This window comes from Diadema antillarum, unplaced genomic scaffold (genome assembly GCF_040938485.1).
Source record: "Diadema antillarum isolate AM-2024a unplaced genomic scaffold, OU_Dant_1.0 scf00000023, whole genome shotgun sequence".
Classification (NCBI taxonomy): Eukaryota; Metazoa; Echinodermata; class Echinoidea; order Diadematoida; family Diadematidae; genus Diadema; species Diadema antillarum.
The window spans coordinates 260728-282316 of NW_027270912.1; the positions used below are offsets into that span (position 1 = coordinate 260728).

General features: G+C 38.7%; 1 protein-coding gene across 1 annotated transcript in view; it reads left to right on the plus strand.

Annotated features, from left to right (window-relative positions):
* Positions 1–21589, plus strand: part of LOC139731811 (uncharacterized) — a 137120-nt gene that overhangs the window by 104756 nt on the left and 10775 nt on the right. The window contains exons 4-7 of the mRNA XM_071642690.1: positions 5162–5262; positions 11774–11893; positions 13265–13415; positions 18407–18552. Coding sequence (XP_071498791.1) covers positions 5162–5262; positions 11774–11893; positions 13265–13415; positions 18407–18552 — 518 coding nt within the window. The remainder of the gene's footprint in view (positions 1–5161; positions 5263–11773; positions 11894–13264; positions 13416–18406; positions 18553–21589) is intronic.

Here is a 21589-nt window from a genome sequence, read left to right on the forward strand (position 1 = left end):
TGGTGTGTGTGTGTGTGCATGTGCATGTGTATGTATGTTTGTGTGTCTGTTAAAATGTATGTTTGAATGTGAGTGTACAGTGTACGTCTGTAGTGGCATGTGTGTGTGTGTGTGTTTGTGTGTGTAGGGATTTGCCAGTGGGGCTCGGATGTATATCATCTTCCAAAGTAAATATGTGATCGCCGCTCTTTCCTCAAGTTAAATCAAATAGACTTGGCCAACGCAATGACACTAATATTACACGTGGTACATGGTGTACTGTACATTGGCTCTCATCATCCTGAGACATGTGTATACATGCCAATATCAGTTTTACAATTTGTAGGTGTAGTAAAAGCCTTAAAGCATCTCCTCATGCTATTTCTCTATTCTTCTCCATCATGATTTTACTCTAATTTTTTTTTCCATCAGAACATTTAAGTACAAGTGGATGGAAGTAGTTTGTGAATAATTGACCAAGTGGTACACCAGCTGTTCCTATTCTTCATTCTGTTATCACCGATGCGTGATCAATACAGGTGATGATGATGATATATGTATCATGCTACCATGTTAAAGATGCGATCACCCCCCCCCCCAAAAAAAAAAAAAAAGATATAAGTTTGTAATGTAGATCAATTCATGTCTTGGTATTTGATTTTTTTTTTTTTAAATTAGAAGGTCCAAGTGATGAGTTCCTCACATATCATTACTCACAATTTGAAAAGTTAATTAGCCACAAAATTGCGAGAGCTGGGTGATTGACATCTTTTGGACACATCAGTCTTAATGAGTTGTGGCACGTGCGGTCACCTGTAAGGACTGTCCAGTGTCAACACCGCCTCTCTTGGTGGGCCAGTGGAATATATTAACTCTTTCACATCTGCTGAAGATAGCACTGGACCAGCAAGGTGTGATGAAAATACCAAGTGACAACAGGATTCAGTGTTCTCGGCTGCCTTATACAGGTCAGATGTGTGGCAGGCAGGCATTTCTGAACGCACGTACGTACATCGTATTGAGGCACTTTGCCCTGTATTGATCCCGCTAATGGGCAAGATGGCACATTGAGATCAAGATGGCGTACGTGCTTCATAAATCCTCGTCAACACTAGAGATTGAAGGAAGACTTCTCTACTCTGCACAATCGTTTTTGATAATCAGGACTTGCTTTTAAAAAAAAGCAACAATAAATGATGATAATGATCATGATCATGATGATAATGACGACAACAACAACAACAGCAACCACCAACAACAACAACAACAAACAAGCAAACAAATTTGTAAGAGAAAACTGAAGCCAGGACCTAGTGGCAACCACTTCACATTCAACTATTAACCTACTCAAGCACAAACACACACACACACACGACTTGAACCAAGCAATAGGCCTACATAGTTGCATGTCTGTGCTGTCTCCCCCTCCTTCCTTTCCCATTCTTTTTCCCCTCTTCTTTTTTTTTTTTTATTACTGCGCGTAAATGTGCGGGATAGATTTATCATCCGCCGTCCTTAATGAGCCGCAGATTAGATTAACGATGGATCTCTCGAGAGGCGCACAGTGAGGTGTGTGAGGATAGCCCCTTCCTCCGGGGAAAGTCACCCCTTGATAAGGTCATTGCTCAAGAACACTCAGTGAGGTGTTTCAGACTTCACAAAGAACTCACTGGAGAAGCCCATTTATGAAACATGCTTCCCAATGTGTGTATAAAAGTTACAGCATTCAGATCCTGACATTGCTGACTGCAAAATTCAAAGACATTCCGTACAAATTCATGACCCATCACCTCAAATACATAACTTTTGATGCTCATTTGATGCTCATTTGTTGCAAGAGTATATACTGTATATACTGCATATGCACAGAATACTGCAGAGTTCATGCAAGAGCAAGCGTGGTACCACTTCGGTTGTGTTGCAGAGGTTACTCCATTCATTTTGTAGTGCAACATTCAACAAGAATCATGCAAAACCTAATTGCACAACACATCAGGACCACCATCGGCAGAGTGCGATTTACAAATGTCATTTGGAGAGAAACATGACCCCGCCTGGTTTGCTTTCAGGCTTGCCCAAAATAACTCCATTAGCATGAAACTTGTGTCTGGACATGTCGGACGAATGTCTTCTCTCGAGAGTGTGAAACACCTCAGAGCTTCTCAGAGAAACCTGTGGAGGGAAGGAGCATAGGCGTGCACCCTAAATAGAAAGCAATCTCTTTTCGTGATTGCCATGCCGTAATTGCCAGAGGTCTGTGTGCAACCTGTGCTGCCAATATTGGCCACCGACATCCAGGACCGTCGGCAAGTGATTGAAATTTCAGACGGCCAACAGTGCGCAGACACTTAATACAAGATTGCAAATATTTCCTCCATCAGTGTTACTTTTTCATGTCATTTCATAGCCCTGTGACAGATGGTGTTTCAAAATCACCAGAAAAAAAAAAATTGCATATGCGTGCATTGATTTCATGCTCATATGGAAGAAAATATTATCTTTCCTATAGTGTTTGCAAACTTCAAGAAAGGTAACACCACGCAGGAAAATCTTCATTATTGTGATGTGGCGTGCCGTAACCCAGGGTGCCGTCATACCCTGGGTTACACCATAGATTAGCGGAAGCTTGTGTAAGATGTAGATTTACAGTTACGCATTGCTATTATGGCGGCCAAAGTTTAGCAGTTGGCGATGAGATCCCAATGCCAATACAGCACAGTTATGATGTGTTTAATGAATTACAATAATAGTGATGATTTTTCATGATCATTCGGGGAAGATACCAATATCCATATCATATAGCAAATATTATAGCACAATACCTGGGGGGGGGGGGGGGAGTCTAATTGTTCCATGTACTCTTATCAAAAGCAGTAGTTATCAATAGTCTTCAACAAGCTTTCTTAATTTTTTCATATTCAATATGCTGGTCCACACAATAGAAAGACATGGAAGCTGTCATAAACAATTTAAACACAAATGGCAGGTTTCCCTCATAATATATTTCTGTTTCCAAAACTGCTGTGAGGTTCATATGACAACAATGTTTAATGATTTAAAAAAAAAAATGATCGGTAGAAACAAATGTGAATTTCCTCAAAACTGTCAATGTATGGTCCTACACTGGGTATGTTGTGTCATCCAAACACTGTGTTGAAATGAAAGGTTGACTGCTTGTCACTCGTACGATGCACTCCCTAATTCTCCCTGCCGCAGCTGACTCTGAGCTTAGCAGTAATTCTCTCTACTGTTCTTGCTGATATTAGTACTTTAATTGTGTTTGCTTCCATTCCTGAAATCTCTGGCACGTTCTTTTAAAGTGTAACCATGTGTTGAAAACATTGCATTACTAGCTAGCTTTGTGGCATTGGTATTCTAAAACCAATCAGTGTGACATTTAGTTGGATTGCAGGGGCTGGTTTCTTATTAGAAGAAATGACGGTTCAACACAGAAATGTCCTCCATGTGAGTGCTGGGATCAATTGAATGAACATGGTGATGCAGTGAATATTAAAACACATGTTCATTTTCTGTATTTGTGTGTGTGTGTGTGTGTGTGTGTGTGAGCTGAGAGAAAGACTCTACTTTTTAGCTCACCTTAAAGTGAGCTATTGCGATCGCTCTTCGTCCGTCATGCGTCGTCCGTCGTGCGTAAACTTTTACATTTTCATCTTCTTCTTGAGAACCCCTTGACCGATTTTCACCAAACTTGGCAGGTAGCATCCCTAGGGGGATAGGATCTCAGTTTGTTCAAGTGGGCACCATACCCCTCCTGGGAGACCCCAGAGGGGCCCAAACCCCCCAAAATTAAGGAATCTCAAAAAAATCTTCTTCTCTAGAACCAGAAGTGATAGAGCTAAGTTAATACTATGAATTAGTACATTGATGACTGTAGTTTCAAGTTTGTTCATGGCAGAATCAGGGGTGCCCCCCTTGGGACCCAGGGGAGGGGGGTGGGGAGGGGTCCTAATGAAGCCCAAATTGTACATTTTCATCTTTTTCTTGAAAATTCCTTTATGAATTTCCACCAAAGTTGGCAGGTAGCATCCCTAGGGGGAAAGAATCTCATTCCCATCAAATGGGCACCATGCCCCACCTGGGGGCCCCAGGGGGCCTAAATTTGGACCGAAATTGTAAATTTTCATTTTTTTCTTTAAAACCCTATCACTATTTTTTACCAAACTTGGCAGGTAGCATCCCTAGGGGGATAGAATCTCAATTTCATCAATTGGGCGCCATGCCCCACCTGGGGGGCCCCAGGGGTCCCCCCTCCTGTAAGGAATCTTTACAGATTTTCTCAAGAACTGGAAGTGATTGAGCTAATAATGAGTCAGTATATTGATGACTGTTGTTTCAAGTTTGTTCATGGGAGAATCAGGGGTGCCCTCCCTACCCCCCCCCCCCCTCCACCCCCTTGGGACCCAAGGAAGCGGGATGGAATGGGGGGTCCAAATGCGGGCCTAAATTTTCATCTTTTTGCTGAAAACAACATAATGGATTTTCACCAAACTTGTCGAGTAGCATTCCCATAGGGATAAGATCTCAAAGTGTTTGAATGGGCACCATGCTTTTCTTGGGGACCCCCTGAATTAATGAATATTAAATAACATTTTTCTCTAGTTCTAATCAAAAGTGATAGGGCTTTAAGTCTTTTTTCCCAAGCTGCATAATCCAACATTCTATAAAGTACAGTGTACTTGGCAGGTATTTTTACCAGTGTGATGGAATATGTAAATGGACACCATGCCCCCATTCTCAAAGCTACCCCCACCATAAGTTTCCAGTGTTCTCAGGTAAGAGTCTGCAAGAATGCATGGAAGGTGAACTTGCGATACTCAGGTGAGCGCGTGACCCGCGGGTCTCTTGTTTCTAATAACATTGGCATTTTATGATGTCTACGTAATTATTTAGTGAGGTGAATGACCTTTTCATCGATTGTCGGAGAAAAAGTTATGAGAGAAATTTTTGCCGTAGTCTTGAGAAGTGAATGAATTATTTTAAGGAATTATAGATGTCGAAAGCAACTTCAAAGTACAGAGTAGGCAAGATCAGCTCATGTGAAAGTGACAAGGTATTTGAGTATTGATTGTTTCTATGTTTTACCCCCTTTGTGTAGTGCACTAGAATATCTCTCATCTACATTTTGTTTTTGTATTTTTTTTTTCATCATGTTCATCTTCAGGTGAGAAGCTGGACTTAAAAGCAGTCGAGACCTTGGAGGAGGTCTTCAAGCGAGTCCAGTTCAACATCATCGACGTCGAGGGTACAGGCATGGATGATGAGGTAAAGTTTTTTTTTTTTTTTCTATAACTTGTAGCAAACAAGAAGCATGTTCTCTTTTTTTTCCTTGTTGCTATAAATATGTCCTTCTTTTATATCAAGTTAATCACTGTTCCCTTACATTGCTAATATGTTCTTCCTTTCACCGTGAATATCACATTTCGTACTGTATCATGTGTTGTTTTATACTGTTAAGCGATATATGGATCCACTGAAAAACAGCCCTGAGGCTGACAGTGGTTTTTTTAAACCCTATTGAAGTAGATAAAACAAAACAAAAACAAAAGCAAAATAAAGCATGCCAGTACAACAAAATATATGATGCTGCACTAAATGTCAACCATGATGTTATCTTAACCCCCAATATCCTTCCTTTACCAACCTTTTTCCACTTTGGAACTTGTTTTTTTCTTTCTTTCCTTTTTTTTTCTTTTCTAGAGGATATAGAACCAAAAGGAGTCGTCATTTCAAACCCTGCCCAGAAATACAGGGCTGAAAAGCGATTTCAAATTCTTTATTGCTAGTGTCATACATACTAGATCAAGAATTTAACCACATATTTCATTCAACTTGGTGAACGAATAGATTAGGATAGATTATTCAAATGAGTAGACTCTGAGCAAAATATAGTATTGTATAAGGTCAGGGTTGAAGTTAGATGTTATACATTGTGTTGTTAGTGAATCAGAATTCAAGCAAACTGAAGTTGAAAGTTGTATGTATTGAGAGAATTACAATGCAAATCATACAGATTTTTGAGCATAGTATGTCATACTTCTAATGTCAATCAGTTAGCTCTCATCAAAATATATAATCTATTGATTGCACATAGTGATATTGGGTTACACATGGAATACTTCTGGGAAAATTTGGAAGTGACTTTTCTCACTGCAGAGTTGTTTTACTTTCACAAAAACTGACTCTTCTACCTCGTTCGTCTCCCCTAAGTCCCTGTAGAAGAATTCTTGTGATGCCTATAGTTTTTTTCTCTTTTTTTCACAAAGGTCAGAATCTGTGAGGCACAATAACAGGATCAAGTCGATGCAAACCAACTTTTTGCCTTGAGCACTTGGTTTCATCTGCATATCAAGGTGTGCCGTTAGAATGATGGGAGTTAACTTGTTCCCTACTAGAACAAATATCTCCACAGACTCTGGGCAGGAACCACCAGTTTTCAGTAGACAATGACTTAAGTTTATTTCCCACTTGAGATACTAGAACGTATGGTCCGCCTTCAAAAAACAAACAAACAAAACAACCAGATGCATGTTTCATTTTCTTATCTTGCCACAATCTCCTCAATGTGCATGTCAGAATTTTTGCATTCTTCCCTTTGCCATACTCGTTGCACAGCCGTGGGCGCAGTTCTTCAGATCTCAATCAACAACAACACACATACAAACTTGTCATTGATTAAAGCCACGATAAATCAGGGATTATGTGCCTCATGTGCATTTGTCTTGGACAGTAGCCATTGCTTCAGTGATCAGTAATTAGCTGACTCTCTCACACACATTTCAGTTAACAAGTCCAACGTGTTTGCATGACATCTTGATATGCCATGCATTGAATCATACTAGTGTAAATATTGCTCTTTGTACCTCTTTAAAAAAATATATATATATAAAAAATCCATGTGTAAATGAAGTTGAACAATTTCCAAACATGTAGAGCATGTATCCAACTTAATTCAATATCTCATATCAACTATACTGGTAACTAGTCTCAATGTATAAACTCCTGGATGTTTTGAAGAATTCTACATGAACTTCTTAACTAGCAGTGGGAAATGTGCCAAGAATAGGATATTTCTTCTTTTTTTCTGAATTATACACGTTGTAAATGTGATTTCACAAATATTCATAACACATCAAAGCCAACACCAAGGTTAGTTTGCTAGAGTTTTGTGCACAGTGTGTCTGAAATGCACAAAGAATTTGTAACTTTGCTGTCAGTTATTCTTGAGAAACATATTATTGACCGATTCGGGTTCGTTGAGGGCAGCAGACATTTCATGGCACTGGGCGCAGCCATAGTGGGTGTCTCAGCCGACCCCCCCTGCTCTCCCCCACCCCGGGCAACATGTTTATCACGCACTTGTAACAAAGGTTCGCGCACTAAGCAAGCATTCGCGCACTCAGTACGAGACGCCCATTGGCTAAAGCAGTTTTTCATTCTGCGCGCGTGCTAATGTAGGGAGAGGGGTGGGGAGTGGGAAGGGGGGGTCGGCTGAGACACCGAGTAATGGCGCTGCCCATGCCAAAAATACACATAGCGCGTCACAGAATTGGTCAATATGTATGGATGTACATGTTTATGATGCACCCACTGCTGTGAGAAGATCTTTTATTTTGCAGAGTGGCACAGCAGAATCTTATTATTACCTCTTCAGCTTGCGATTACAGTCTAAATCCTGACAGGCAAATGTTTCTCAACCCACCAACCCCCATTCGTGATCTCAATTTTCAGATGATCAAACATTGTGCTCTGCAGCGATATAATTTTACCTAATCCCAGTGGAACACATCAGGACACAATAGGAAAAGCTGTGACGCAAAAGGGAACTCCTCCGAGCCATTTTTCTACAGTGATTTGAGTTGTGACACCACCAAGTGAACGACGGTGGACTAGAATTGCCACATTACCCGTCATATTTGCAATTAGATGCCAGACAATATTACCTCTAATCACATTTTCTCTCCTTTTTTTTCACTTCTTAACTCTAATATAATGGAAAGGAAGCTGATATTCTAATTAAGATGACTCCTCTTTTCTTGCCAGATTACTCTCAGTTTATTACACATGCTTTTAGAAAGTTGATTTGACATCCAAGAGCTAAGTTGTTTTTGACATTTCCCTCTAAAATCATGCGTCATTGCTGTTTCTATATTCAAGATGCTCTCTTTAGGTATGATATTACAAAACTATATTATGATTTTCAGCTTTGAATGTGATATATACTGTAAAAGGGGAAATTTTCGTGGTGTTGAAATTTTCGCACATTTTGCGCAACCAGAAACTAGCATGAAAATATAAGCATGCAAATATTTTTGCTTGCCATGTGTTCGAGTAGTTGATGTCTCGATTCCATGGAATGAAAAACACGCGAAATTCTTCTTTCCTGGCTAAGCGCGAAAAAGAAGTTGCCCTAAAACATCTACTTTTACAGTATGAAATTTTTGCAATGACCAAATGCTAAATTTTTCTGTTGAAAAAGTAAAAATTCATTAAAGTATACAGTTGATGAGTGTTGTATTTGAATCTGAGTGTTTACCATTCAAAGACCGTGTACAGAGACTCCAACTCTCCCGTTTTCGACGGGAGATCTCCCGCCAAAAACCCATTTTTACAAAATCTCCCGTTCTCCTACTTGAGATTTAATTTCTCCCTCCCTGGCTCTGTGTCTCCCGTTGGAAAGGATTTCTTACTTATTGCTATTGTACTAGGTGTTTCAAAAAACATTTCCCACTTTTGATCATAAATATTTCAAAAACTATTCATTCGATAAAATTGTCATTGATATGAGTAATAGCTGGATAGTGTACAATTTGGTTGAAGGTGATTTGCACGTGAAAACATAAATCAGTTTCATTAAATCTAAGATTGATTTTGAAGCAAGGTTTCACATTTTGGTCAAATTTTAACCCTCTGTACAAAAATTGAACTTCGCACAGGAACCAATGATGTGTATGTGAGTGTGTGCTGACAATGGTCCTGAACAATGGACATGCCTGAACCACCTGTTGACTAGGCGTCAGTCTGGCACTCCCTGGCACATGAATGCTTAATCAATAATTCATGTGGATTACCCTGGGCACTGCTAGTCTGAATTCATGCACGGTAAAGTGCTTGCAAACACCACATTTCATTCCAGCTGGCAATCATTTTCAAATTTTGCTTCTGACATATCACTAAATTTGGGATATAAATAAGCATAAATGATCTAAAATTCCTCATTTTAATACAACTGTCTAATAATTAAATAGTCTGACAAATTTGTCGCTTTTTTGATAAAAAGAGATCATTTTTGGTAAAGAGTTCAGCAGCATTTATCATTGGGGCGATTTGTTTCAGAGTAGATTTATTCAAAGCTCCATATACACAAGTGTATACTCTAATTGATTTTCTTTACTTCCTGTCACCACGTTTACAATAGAACAGAAGGTATTCATTGTAATTTTGTTTTTCAGAAGTAGGGAGAGCACTGACGCGACTCAACGACAGTATCGACAGGTGTTTGACTTTACACAGATACTGCCAGAGGCTGAATAAAGACTAGCTGTGATAGTGGAATTTCTCATGAATGAATAATGAAGCATTCAAACCTTGGCCATTGTTCAGGACCATTGTCAGGGTGTTAACCACACACTCCCTTACACACCCATTGACCCCTGTGCAAAGTGAAATTTTGTACAGAGGGTTGAAAATAGAGCAAAGTCTGGAACCTAACTGTGAAATTAATCATGGATTTCAGGAAACTTATTTATGCTTTCATATTTAAACTACCTTCAACCAAATTGTACACTATTCAGCTATCATTCATATCAATTACAGTGTTATCTGATATATAGTTTTTGAATTATTAAGAATCAAAAGTGGGAAATGTTTTTTGAAACACCTAGTATAAAGAAAATTCAATGTATTTCACTTTTCTTGCACAGAAATAGAGTACTAGTACTTGACTTGCCTCTTTCAGAAGGCAGGGGGAATGATATTACCACAGTACCCTTAACATGTGTCAGTAGCCATGTGAGGGAATGTGTACTTTTTTCAAAAAATAAAATTTTGTGTTCTACTGATATTGTTGCATTCTCTCAGTCCTTATGTATATGAAGGTAGACTTGTCCTTTTTAGTCCTTCACTATCTGACCGGTGTTGTGTCATTGGAGATGCCTAACATGTTCACTTCCCGTTTGTGGTATTGTGACCAAGTAATTGACCCTTTCAGTCTAAATGTCTAAGAATGCCATTGGCATTGTATCTACGGACAAGTTGTGGATGGTAATGAATAACTTTGAACAGGAATGATGCCACATCTTGCATTGTTTGTTCGATGGACTGTCGAGTAAATCAAAACCACAACAAGTCTCTCTTGCATGTTTATATCGTGAGTCTTTTCTCCAAGTGTGCAAGTCTGTGTTAAATGTTTACTCATGTAGAAGCAGAAATTTTTGGGTTGTGGAAATTTTCACTCATTTCATGTGACATGAAACTAGCAAAAATAAAATGACAATTTTTTTACTTGTTATATGTAAAATGCATTTACATTTTGACTCGGCAGAATTGAAAATTCATATTAGCAGACTGAGCGTGAAATATTACTCACAAAAAAAAAAATCCACTTTTACAGTATTTGCTACAGCAGAATGATACTCAAAGCAAAGACCAAAGCCAGTTCAGTAGGGTCTGCACATTAAAAGGATGGTACAGTTTTGGTTTAGATGGGGCTGCAGGTTTCCAACTTTGTGTATGTATGTATGTATGTATGTGTGTGTGTGTGTGTGTGTGTGTGTGTGTGTGTGTGTGTGTGTCTTATGAAATATGAAAGAACATGTAATTCTTAGAGGAATTCACAGTTTATTTGATGAAAATTGGTCTTGAAATGGCTGAGATATCCAGAAAAGCAGTCCTGATAAAATGTGACAGGCCACAGCTTTTATTAGGATCTCTGTGTTTTACCTAATTTTTGGATAGCTCAGTCATTTCAAAACTGATTTTCATCAAATGAACATTCAATTCCCCTTAGAATTGTATGCTCTTAACATTTTATAGAGTGGTTTTTAAATTTCTTGCAAAATGTTAAAAGCTGAATCCTCACCTCACCCAATACTATACCATCCCTTTAAGGTAGGTAGATAAAGCAGAAATACAAATAAACAGATGAAATGTGGCCATAGGGAAACCTCAAGTGTCATATATCTCAACAACAACAAAAAAATCTTAAAGAAACAACTCACTACCAAAGAGAACTATCTATATTATACCCAAATCTTCATAGTTCTGTAGCATGATGAGGTATCATTAAAGTTTAGGTGGAACATGAGGTTGGGTGTATTCTCTTATCAATTTAGATGGTTGTTACAAGAAAAAAAATCATATCGAGCCTCGGATTATTTTGAATTTTGTGGGGAAGTTGGTGAGTGTTGACTGGCACTTTGAATTTTGATTCTTATCATTCATCACTTTAAAGTGAAATCGTTTCCAGAGATTTCATCACAGCAAAGGTTGATAAGCGTTTCACATTAAGCGGACTGAAAAGAAACGGCTTTGAAAATTGTTACACTGAAACATTATGATTACCAATATTTGTCTTTCCCTGATTTTGACAGTAAATGTTCGAAAATTCTGCGAACAAGACTGTTGCAATTGAGAAACCACTCCAACTAAGATACAACCTCATCAGAGAAGTCGTCAAAGTCTGACAGAATTCTGTCACACTCCATCATGCTGTTATATAGGTGGTGATGCAGGTAGTCATTTTTTTAATATTTTCTTTTGTTATTTTTGCTTCTAGGCCACCATGGCTCTGTGTGATATGGTGGAGTTTTACCAGTCCACCTGCAAGCTCATCTTTGCTAGCAACAGGTCCATAGGATTCCGTGGCTGGCAGGCAGCATCGAGGCTCCTACGACGGGTAAGGGCATCCCGCTAGTAGCGGAATCACTTGTTGCGCTGTATACTGTGTTTATGCAGCGGGGGATATCATAGAAATAGGTACCTGGTAATATCAAGTATAAGCTCCAATACTAATGGTGGTATTAAAGCAAGTAATACCACTCACAGATGTAGATCCCCGAACCAGTGTTAAAACCTCATGCCACTCATAAGTCTATGTGATCGCACAGGGAGTGCATGCCGAAAAAAGTGATTGCCCTTTCTACATTTCAGATATAAAAAGCTGCAGCCATGAATGCTTTGTAATAGACTGGTGATGTGGAAGAAGGATAATGTCACAAATTTCTCCTAAATAAGACAATCTAAATTTTTCTCCCAGGCATAGATTGTGATGGTGTTCGTGTACCTGGTACTTTCCAGCTGTGACTATAGCATTACATACACTATGCACGTACTAGATGTGAGTGGGATGACACACATCTGTGGATATGAATGTGGGTCTTGCAATGCTGACACCAACACTGGACTTGAAATTGCAAATTTTATAATCCGTATAAAACTAGCGTTGTTGGCCGTTAGGGAAAAAGAGTGGAAATCATCAACAAGAATAGTGGAGCTCAGTTCATCAGACAACACAAGCTACCAGAATTATGTAATTATTTTTTTTACATGTAGGTCTTCCTGCAAATACTGACTGATTTTTAAGTTCCGGATTATGGATGGTGCTACCGGCTTGGTGCTACTGATGAGATAGCGCTAACATCAGCACTGGCACCAAACTTTAAAGTCGCCCATTATCTATGCAGGATTCCCTGTGTTAAAAAAAAAGGCTTTAACATAATGTAAAACAAAACAACGACAAAATAATAACCCATATTGACTTTGGCAGAAGAATAACTCTGTTTGCAAGTTAACTTGATGATTGGGGTGCAGTCAGGCAAAGGGAAGGGTTTTATCATTTCATGAAAAATGCGCAAAGACAAAAGAAATATGCAGTGCTGTCTGTACCTAAAGATGAAAACAAGGGTCTGATGGGAGAATTAATCTTCCCATCTCCTGTTAACGCCACATTCATGTCTTGTCTTTTAGAGCAGACATCCTACGCTTATTTCCTCCTCCGTGGGACTTTGCTCTGCAAGAGATGGCCACCTCTGACAATAGATTGGTAATGGCTTTCGCTGGTGTTCATCTGGTAATTCATAGCAGAGAAATGAATAGGTGCTATAAACAAGACAGTGTGGCAGTGTAATTAGGCCCTTGAAGTGATAAATGGAGGGGGGGGGGACGGGCAGGAAGGCATGTCATCAGATAGCCAAGGAGCAAACATCAGGATCTGCTGTGCATCTCTGTACAGCTGTATTTTACCCCCACCCCACTTTCCCCCTTGCAGACACCTTGCCTGCACACGTTTGATGCAAGGAACACCTGTTGGACGGAGCACAGCATGCCGGCCATGTCGCGGGCCATGAGGGTGGACTCTTCCATCGCGGCTCTCCACCTCGAAGCCTGCAACCTCTCCGGCAGACCTCACTTCCTACTCAGTAAGATCTCTCGAAATTCGTCAGAAACAATGACAGGGAAACTCCATTACGAGGTTACCTGGGCTCTGTTTCATAAAGCTGTTCGAAAAGTTACACATGACTTTACGAACGACTGGAATATGAAGTACCAATATGTGTGGCCATTTTTTTTTCTTATGTTTTAACAAAGTACGACTATATGTCAATATTTCATCTGCATTGACAAAAATACACTTTTAACTAAAAATGTGTGTTAACATGTAAGAATAATCATTATCATCTGCAAATTTCATCTTTAGCTATTGAAACTAACAGTGATTGGGAAACTCACGTGGCTTGCCATATTTAAGTCGTTCATAAAGTCGTGCATAACTTAACGAACAGCTTTATGAAACAGGGCCCGGGACTGTCAAATTTTCACATCATTGAAAACAGTGCCCTGATGAAAACATACTGAAACTAGAGAAGCACTCTGAGAGCGCAGACCTCTGCCAAGCATGCAGCTCAATTCCACCACTGATCTTGTTCTTCCATTAGAGATATCAGTGATTTCCACGCGGCACTCATACGTACTTATAGCATGACAAACATATGCTGCAAGTCGCCCGATTTCCCAATATAGAAGCCTTTGTTACGTCATAAACCCTCAGCTGCACGGCACGCCTTGCCCCAGCAGAAACTAGAGCACGCACTTTAGTGCACGCAGGCCTCAAATACGCGCAGCCTGAACTCCCAAGTTCATTGACCCTACCTGCCAAAAGATCAAAAATCCTTCATAAATTCCCCATAAATTCTCGGATCACTACCAAAAGTTAATCGTTTGGTACTTGTGTCATTCTCAACCTTTCCTGCAAGTTTCATTCCAATCCGTTTACTACTTTTTGAGTTATTTTGCACACGGACAAACTAACTAACGAACGAACGAACACACAAACCAACGGTAACAAAAACATAACCTCCTCCCTTGGCGGAGGTAACTAGAAAAGCACTCCGAGAGCGCAGACCTCCGCCAAGCAGTTACTTTCCACCCGTCCGATGATCTTGCTCTTCCATAGAGATCAGTGATTTCCACCCACTGAAAAATCGCCTGATTTCCCAATATAGAAGCCTTTGTTACGTCATAAACCCTCAGATGCGTGGCGCGCCTCGCCCCAGCAGAAACTAGAGCACGTATATACACCCACATACATTTTGTACACCTACATGCACAGATAGATATTTGAGTGTGGTGATGCATACAGCATACACATAGATGACACATAATATCATGGCACATGATGTTACTCATGAGTGATAGAGCGAATCTCTGCATGAATTAGATACCATAGATAGATCATGTTGTATTAATAGATAGCCTGTCTGTTACATTATGTGCCTTAAATATTCAGATGAGTCAGACAAACTCTGAACAAACTTGACTATGAATGCAATTAACTGCCGAGCCCCTTGTGTTCTGGGTGTAGAAGAGCAGCCATTATTTACTCTCCATATATGGTTTACTCATTAATTATGGCTGCACCTGTGAACAGTGTACTGCAGATGTGGAGTACTACACCAGCATTGACACATATAGCAACGAGAAATGCCAATTTGATTCAAAGCAATTCCAGACCAAGTTATTCAAACCATAATGATTAGCTTACCTCTGCACCCACAAATGGACACTTTTAGCTGGAAAAAAATATTCTTGTAGCACATTCCCTTCACAGTATCCAACAATCATCTGTTTTACGTAAAATCTAAAGAAAAAAATGTATCCCTCTTATTTTCTAGAAAAAAAAAAAGAGAGGTTTTAAATTTTTGGCTCAGTCTTAAGATTTTTTTTTTCAGTTACCTTTCAATGGAAAATGTTAGCATTGAAGCATTGTTTTGAAATTGTTTGCACAGCAAAATCTTCTTGCATAAAGCACTGAAAATCACTTTCACCCATTTCTTTTCTTCTTCTTTTTTGTAATCCAGGGTACAGCACCAAGAAAATAGAAATAAGTAATAGTGACGATTTATTCAACAAAACGATGAATTTTTACTTGGTACACCAGGGTACCAAATACTGCATCAGGTGGCCCACATACAAAGAAAGTGAAAATTTAGTGAATGAGAAGGAGCACTGCAGGGAGGTTTCATGAGGTCAAGTCAATATTAAAGCTCTTGTAGGGCTCTTGTAATGTATGAAAATAATTTGAAGTGACAGTGTCTGATTTACCTGTCAAAGCTATTGACTGAGACTCTTTTGCCTGTCTGTATCTCCCCTGCAGAAAAAGATAATTCCCGCATATTGTGTACTTTTATATTAAAAAGCATAATTTTATATAATGTTTTCAGATGATTTCTAAAATCAGTACTAAACCTCAATTTGGGTATATTGATTTAAAAAAAAAGAGAAATTATCCCAACTTCTAATTCCTTCATAACAGGTTCAGCTAAATATAAGAGATTGAAGCTATGTAATTTTTATACAAAATAACAAGTGGAAACATTTCCCCTTAGTCAAGAAAGACTTCAAATATCACGAACTTCACGCTGATGCAATAAGTGTGAAGCTGTGTTTTCAGGGATCTTCCTTTGTACAAGCTATTGATATTTTTACATTAGCAAAGAACACTTCGCATACAACCTAAAATAGCCCATCTAGAAAGCAATCTCATACCTTTCCAGTTTTGTTTTGGTGTTTATGAATTATCACACAATCATTCTCGGGAGAAAATAAAGATACAATTTCACAACTTTCATCAGGGCTGCTTCTATTTTTGGTTAAATTCTGAGGAAGTTGTCGCGATGATTGAATGAAGTCCGTGGCCGTCAGCCTGTGGCTCAGTATGCAAAGTGCTGTAATCAACAAGCTATTTATGTCTTCTTTGTCAGGAGTCCTGTTTGCATCGTGCTAATCTTCTCCAACATTCACTCTAAGAAGATTATTTTCTTGGAGACTAAAACTTGGGATGCTAATTTTACAGAGAACAGTGAAGTGAAACTTTCAGCAAACAATTCGTAATGGGCTAGAAATATGTTTGTTTCTTTTAAGTTGGGTATTAGAAATGTATTTTTGTCTGTCATGTGTACTTGGGAATTTCTCATGATATTCATGGTATAAAAGCGTCACAAAATACAATTGAAATGCTTTCATGCTTATTGAATATTAAGACATTTAAACACATAAGGTCAATGCAATATTACCAACTAGTTTTAAATTGTGAAGCATTCTAAGACTGTAAAAGTCCGTCAAGAAGGAGTAAAAATATCATCCTTTTTTGTCATCTTTCTTTTACTAAATAGCATTTCTCATTTTTATGCCAAATTACAATCATTTTGCAGTTTTCTCACCTTCGCTGTCTTCAACTGTATCAGGTTATTATGATGACAGATTATATACTCACTCTCACACATACATGTTGTATGCACTCATACTGGTACACACATGTATCCACTCATATATTATAGTGTATGTTTTAGCTCTTCCCCTTCGTATTCTCACCAATACTAGTACTTGACCAGTGCTGTTTTCCAACGTAATATGACTCTCGTGTAAATATTTGGAATTCATTTTTTTTTGGGGGGGGGGGGGAGGGGGAGGGGGAGGGGAGAGGGGAGGTTGTCAGACATTGTTCAAACACATCTCTGTAGATTTTGGGCTCACAACTTCCTTACAATACTCTTTGCTTGTTCTGGTGACATGTACAGTATGTTTAGAGTATAATCAATCATTTCAAACCTGACAGCTCTATCAAAGTTGCATATGGACTGCTGGCACACGACCGTTGCTAATTGTGTCTTAGGTGCCAGGATTGCTTCTCAGCAGGAGATGAAAGCAATCCTGAAAGTGGAACAAATAATAGGATGACAATAGGATGACATGGATGACTCAATAATTCCATTCCACGTCACATTCAAGTCTGGTTAAATGAATACAAGTACTAGTAATATGAAACATGCACAATGATGGAAATTTCATCCAGATGGAATGTAGAGAATTGCACTGTGAAGTGAAGACAAGAAAATTGAATTGAATTGAATCGAAATGGAATTTAAAAAGAAATTGATTGAGTTTTGCAGTGTCGCAGGTTTTCACCACATACTGGGTACATGCAAATTGGAAGAGGCAGTGTTGTCATCCACTCAGAACCCTCATATTATGAACAAACAGAAAATGTTATCAGAATAATGTGTCTGGCTGATGATTTAGCAATTACAACCCCTTTCCCCCACACAGTCATTGTCTAAGTCATCACAAGACTGGACTACTTTGATTCAAAGGATGCATCTTACTTTTTCCTTAATGCCAAAAAATAAATAAATGAATTAATAAATAGATAAATGAAATAATGAATGAATGAATAAATAAATACCTACATACCTACCTACATACATACATACATACATACATACACACATACATACATGCATACACACATAAAGGGACTGGAGTGCAGATTTTTGCACCATTCAGTGTAAGACATGTGTTGATGACATCTTCACCTCTGCCTGTTTGAGTGTGTGGTTGTGACTGTTGTCACTGATTGGCCTAAAAAGCATTGAAAACATCAAAATTTCACAACTCTCTCACTTTTGGTCCACTTTTAATGACACTTCTATTCATTTCTTATATTACAGCCAGTTCTAAGAATATGTAGCACTTACACTGTACATTGTGTAGTAAATTTCTTACTTTCAAGGCTCTTGTATGTTGTAGTCTTTAGTGCTTAGATTTGATCTTATGTCACAAACAATCTGTTTCTCCTAGTATGAGTAGGGGGGGGGGGGTGGGAACTGTACCAACAGACCTACAGTTGAAAAGAGTACTAGCATTCTAAGAGGATGTTGTCATGGATATTGGACATCCTAAGATGATATTTTCAAACTGTGCTAAGAATATTCCAAACACAATTTTCATCATCGTCAGGTTTATTTGTGTTCTTAAAAATTTGCTCTACAACTCAGTATCGGGTTGCAGTGTCATACGACCATCCTGATGTATTCACATGACCATGTCGCCTCTATTTCACCGCTTCTGTTAGTGTCGGCATTGCGCACCAACTCAACCCTGAGGGAGCTGTTTCTGGCCGACAACCGCCTGATGCCGTCGGACGCGATCCACATCGGAGGGATGCTGAGGCACAACTCGGGCCTGAAGCTCCTCGATCTGAGAAACAACAACGTCCAGGTAGGTTGGGGTCAAAGGGTCATCAAGGGTCACATGAGTCAGGACGCAGATAAGGTGTGGTGAGCACGTGAGAGTGCATGAGGTTGAAGAGATGGGATGTAGAAAGTGAAATCCTCAGGGTTCGTATCCCTGTTCTGCAAGCCATCGCAAGAGATGAGGAGGGTAGGGTTGTGTTTAAATCTCATACACAAATTGACTCACTGTCTTTCAGTCCCACTGGTGACTCGTCTAGACACAATCTCAACATCATTTGCATAGCGTGGGCCTGCGGGGTTTAAAAATGGTCACAGAATCTGTTAATATACCGAACTAGATCATGTATGCAAGTCGTCGTGACAAATCATGACTTGCACCACAATGCGGGGCCCCTTTTCCGCATGTGACTGGCATATAAACTAAGCCAGCCCCTCAAAAGAATTAAGGAAGTTCGAGAGGTGTTCCACTTTTTTTTTTTGCACTTGAACATAATTCAACTTCCATAATACAAGCTTTTAGTGTGAGCATGTCATCTTATTCCACATGTAGCACCTATTCAAAGCATGATTGGAATTTAGAGGCATAAGTGAATTAGCAGCTAGCTGCCTTCATTTTAGCTGTACCCTTTGTGCCTGCAACAAACCTTTGCTGTTGCTCTTCTTTGTATCTGTTTTAAATGGCTTTATCAAAGTAATGATTGAATCCAGAATGTGACTGTGTTATTGTAAAGTCAGGGCCAAACCGAGTCACCTGATCATCTCGGACGCAGAACCCTCTTCTGATTGGTCAAATTCTCATTTCCACAAGATGGATCAACCAGCTGCAGATATTCAGAGTTGGATCAGCCCTTTGGGCTTGCAAAATATTACACCTGCCCATCTGATGTTGTTGTGAAAAAAAAAATGCACAAAAAATGTCTTTTTTCTAGGGTATCTTAAGTGCACTTGCATAACATCTGACAGAGTGAATGATTGTCTTCAAGTTCTTGTGTCCCTTTTGCAACCCTGAAAATAAGATGCCTTTCATAAGCTGGTATATTCTAGAGGTAGGTAATATAGACTATTCGTCAAAATATTTTATTTCGTATGTCTCGATATCGAGATTAGGCTTTACTGCATATTTCGTCTTACTCATAAAATAAAAAAGATCAAATTTTGAGCAGTTCAGTTCTCATTTCATCTTTCTAATAAAACTGGATAATTCTTTATCGTGGAGGGGGAGACAATACTACAGATTTCCAGTGAATTTATTCGGACCCTGAAAAAAAATCCATTTGCTTTTGGTACTAAAAAAAAAAAGGATAATAAGTGAGTGGCATGGGGTTGGTTTTTCATTTCTTTCTTATTTTTTGAAAACTGTAAGGTGTATTGCCGTAGGATTTCATGCGCAATGTTGGGAGACATTCTTCAACCTAGCAAAATTTTGTAATGTTTGCAGAAGGGATATATGTGACCTTAGGTATCTTAGGAACAGTTCACGAAAATATACACTTTTCAATTTTAAAGAAAGAGGAAGAAAAATTTTGACATTCCTTTTTTTATATACTGAAACTGTCCACTATTGTGACTTTTATCAAATCTTCATTGAATAGTTCACTAAATCTATCTGGATTTTGCTGACTCCGCAGATGTGTTGGAGAAATATTCCCTTTCATCTTGTGGCAAATGTTAGAGGTGTTTGACAAAGTATGCTTGTAAGTAGCAGCCTTAGTTTTGTGTCATGGAAACAAGTCAAAAGTGACAGCAAAAAAAAAAAAAAAAAAAAACTACATCCTTCTCATACAGTAATTTGAATGTACATATTTGATTTAATCATTTGTTCCCAGAAATGCAGTGGATTGGAAGAAGGAGAGAGAAATTTGGAGCCCAATTTGCTAATGCAGAGGAGGGGGAAGGGGGGAAAGGGTAGGGACAAGCTGCCATAACAAATGGAAGATAACCATAAATTTGGCTGCATTGATAATGTCATACAAGTGAACCGAACATTTTCTCTGTCAAAGTTCTTTGGGGCATTACATGATGTAGCATGTAATACCTAGTCTTATGAATGGAACCCTTTGCTCTTCTTTCTTTCTTTTTTAACCATAAAGAGGGAGTTTTTTATGATGTCCTTCTAGAAAAAAAAAATATATGTATGTATGCATGTATGTATATATATATATATATATATATATATATATATATATATATATATATACACACATATATATATTTCCAACCAACAAGAAATTTATGCACATCGCTAAATGAAACAGTTCCTTTTGGTAATAGAGTAGGATCAAATCAGAACTGTGCAAACTCTTTGAATAGGTATTGATCCCCCAACCCTACCCCGACATTCTACTTCAGTAGATGTAAGTCCCCAAGAAAAGTGTCTTGCCTTCAAAGACTATACCATTGTAAGGCCTGTCTATGCAATGTTAATGCCACATGGGTTTGAAGACTGTACCTTGATGATTTCAATAAATTGTCTCCCTGACATGTTGTGTGACATTCAAGTGTAGTAAATGTCATCAGCTCTGAATTATCTCCACTCAGCTCCCAGCCGAGTATTTATGCAATCCTCAGGGCTTTCCAGTCAAGAATTGATTGGGAGTTACTCTGATTGACTCCTCCTTCCTTTATGTGCCAAAATTCAGTTTCTGAAATGGTTTCAACATTAGGGATAAAGACAGAGTACAGAGGTTATGATTACTAGTAGTGCATATGAAATATAGTTTCAAACATAAATAGATTTATTACTATATGTCTTTTTATTAGTCAGGAAAATATATAAAGCATACATTCAGAGATTGCAGATATTTGCCTTATTCTGGTAATAACAATAGAATGAAATTGGTGCGGATTTATTTGTGTGACATTTTTAAATAGAAAGAAAAGACAAAAGCAAAACCACACATTTTCAAGTCTAGACAAAATCATACTTTAGAGCTTAAGACAAGGTGCTTCATTAAGAACTTCAACACACACACACACACACACACACACACACACACACACAAAGCAGTAGTCTGATCTGGCAAGAAATAGGTAAAGTAATCATGCATTATAAAGGCCAGAAA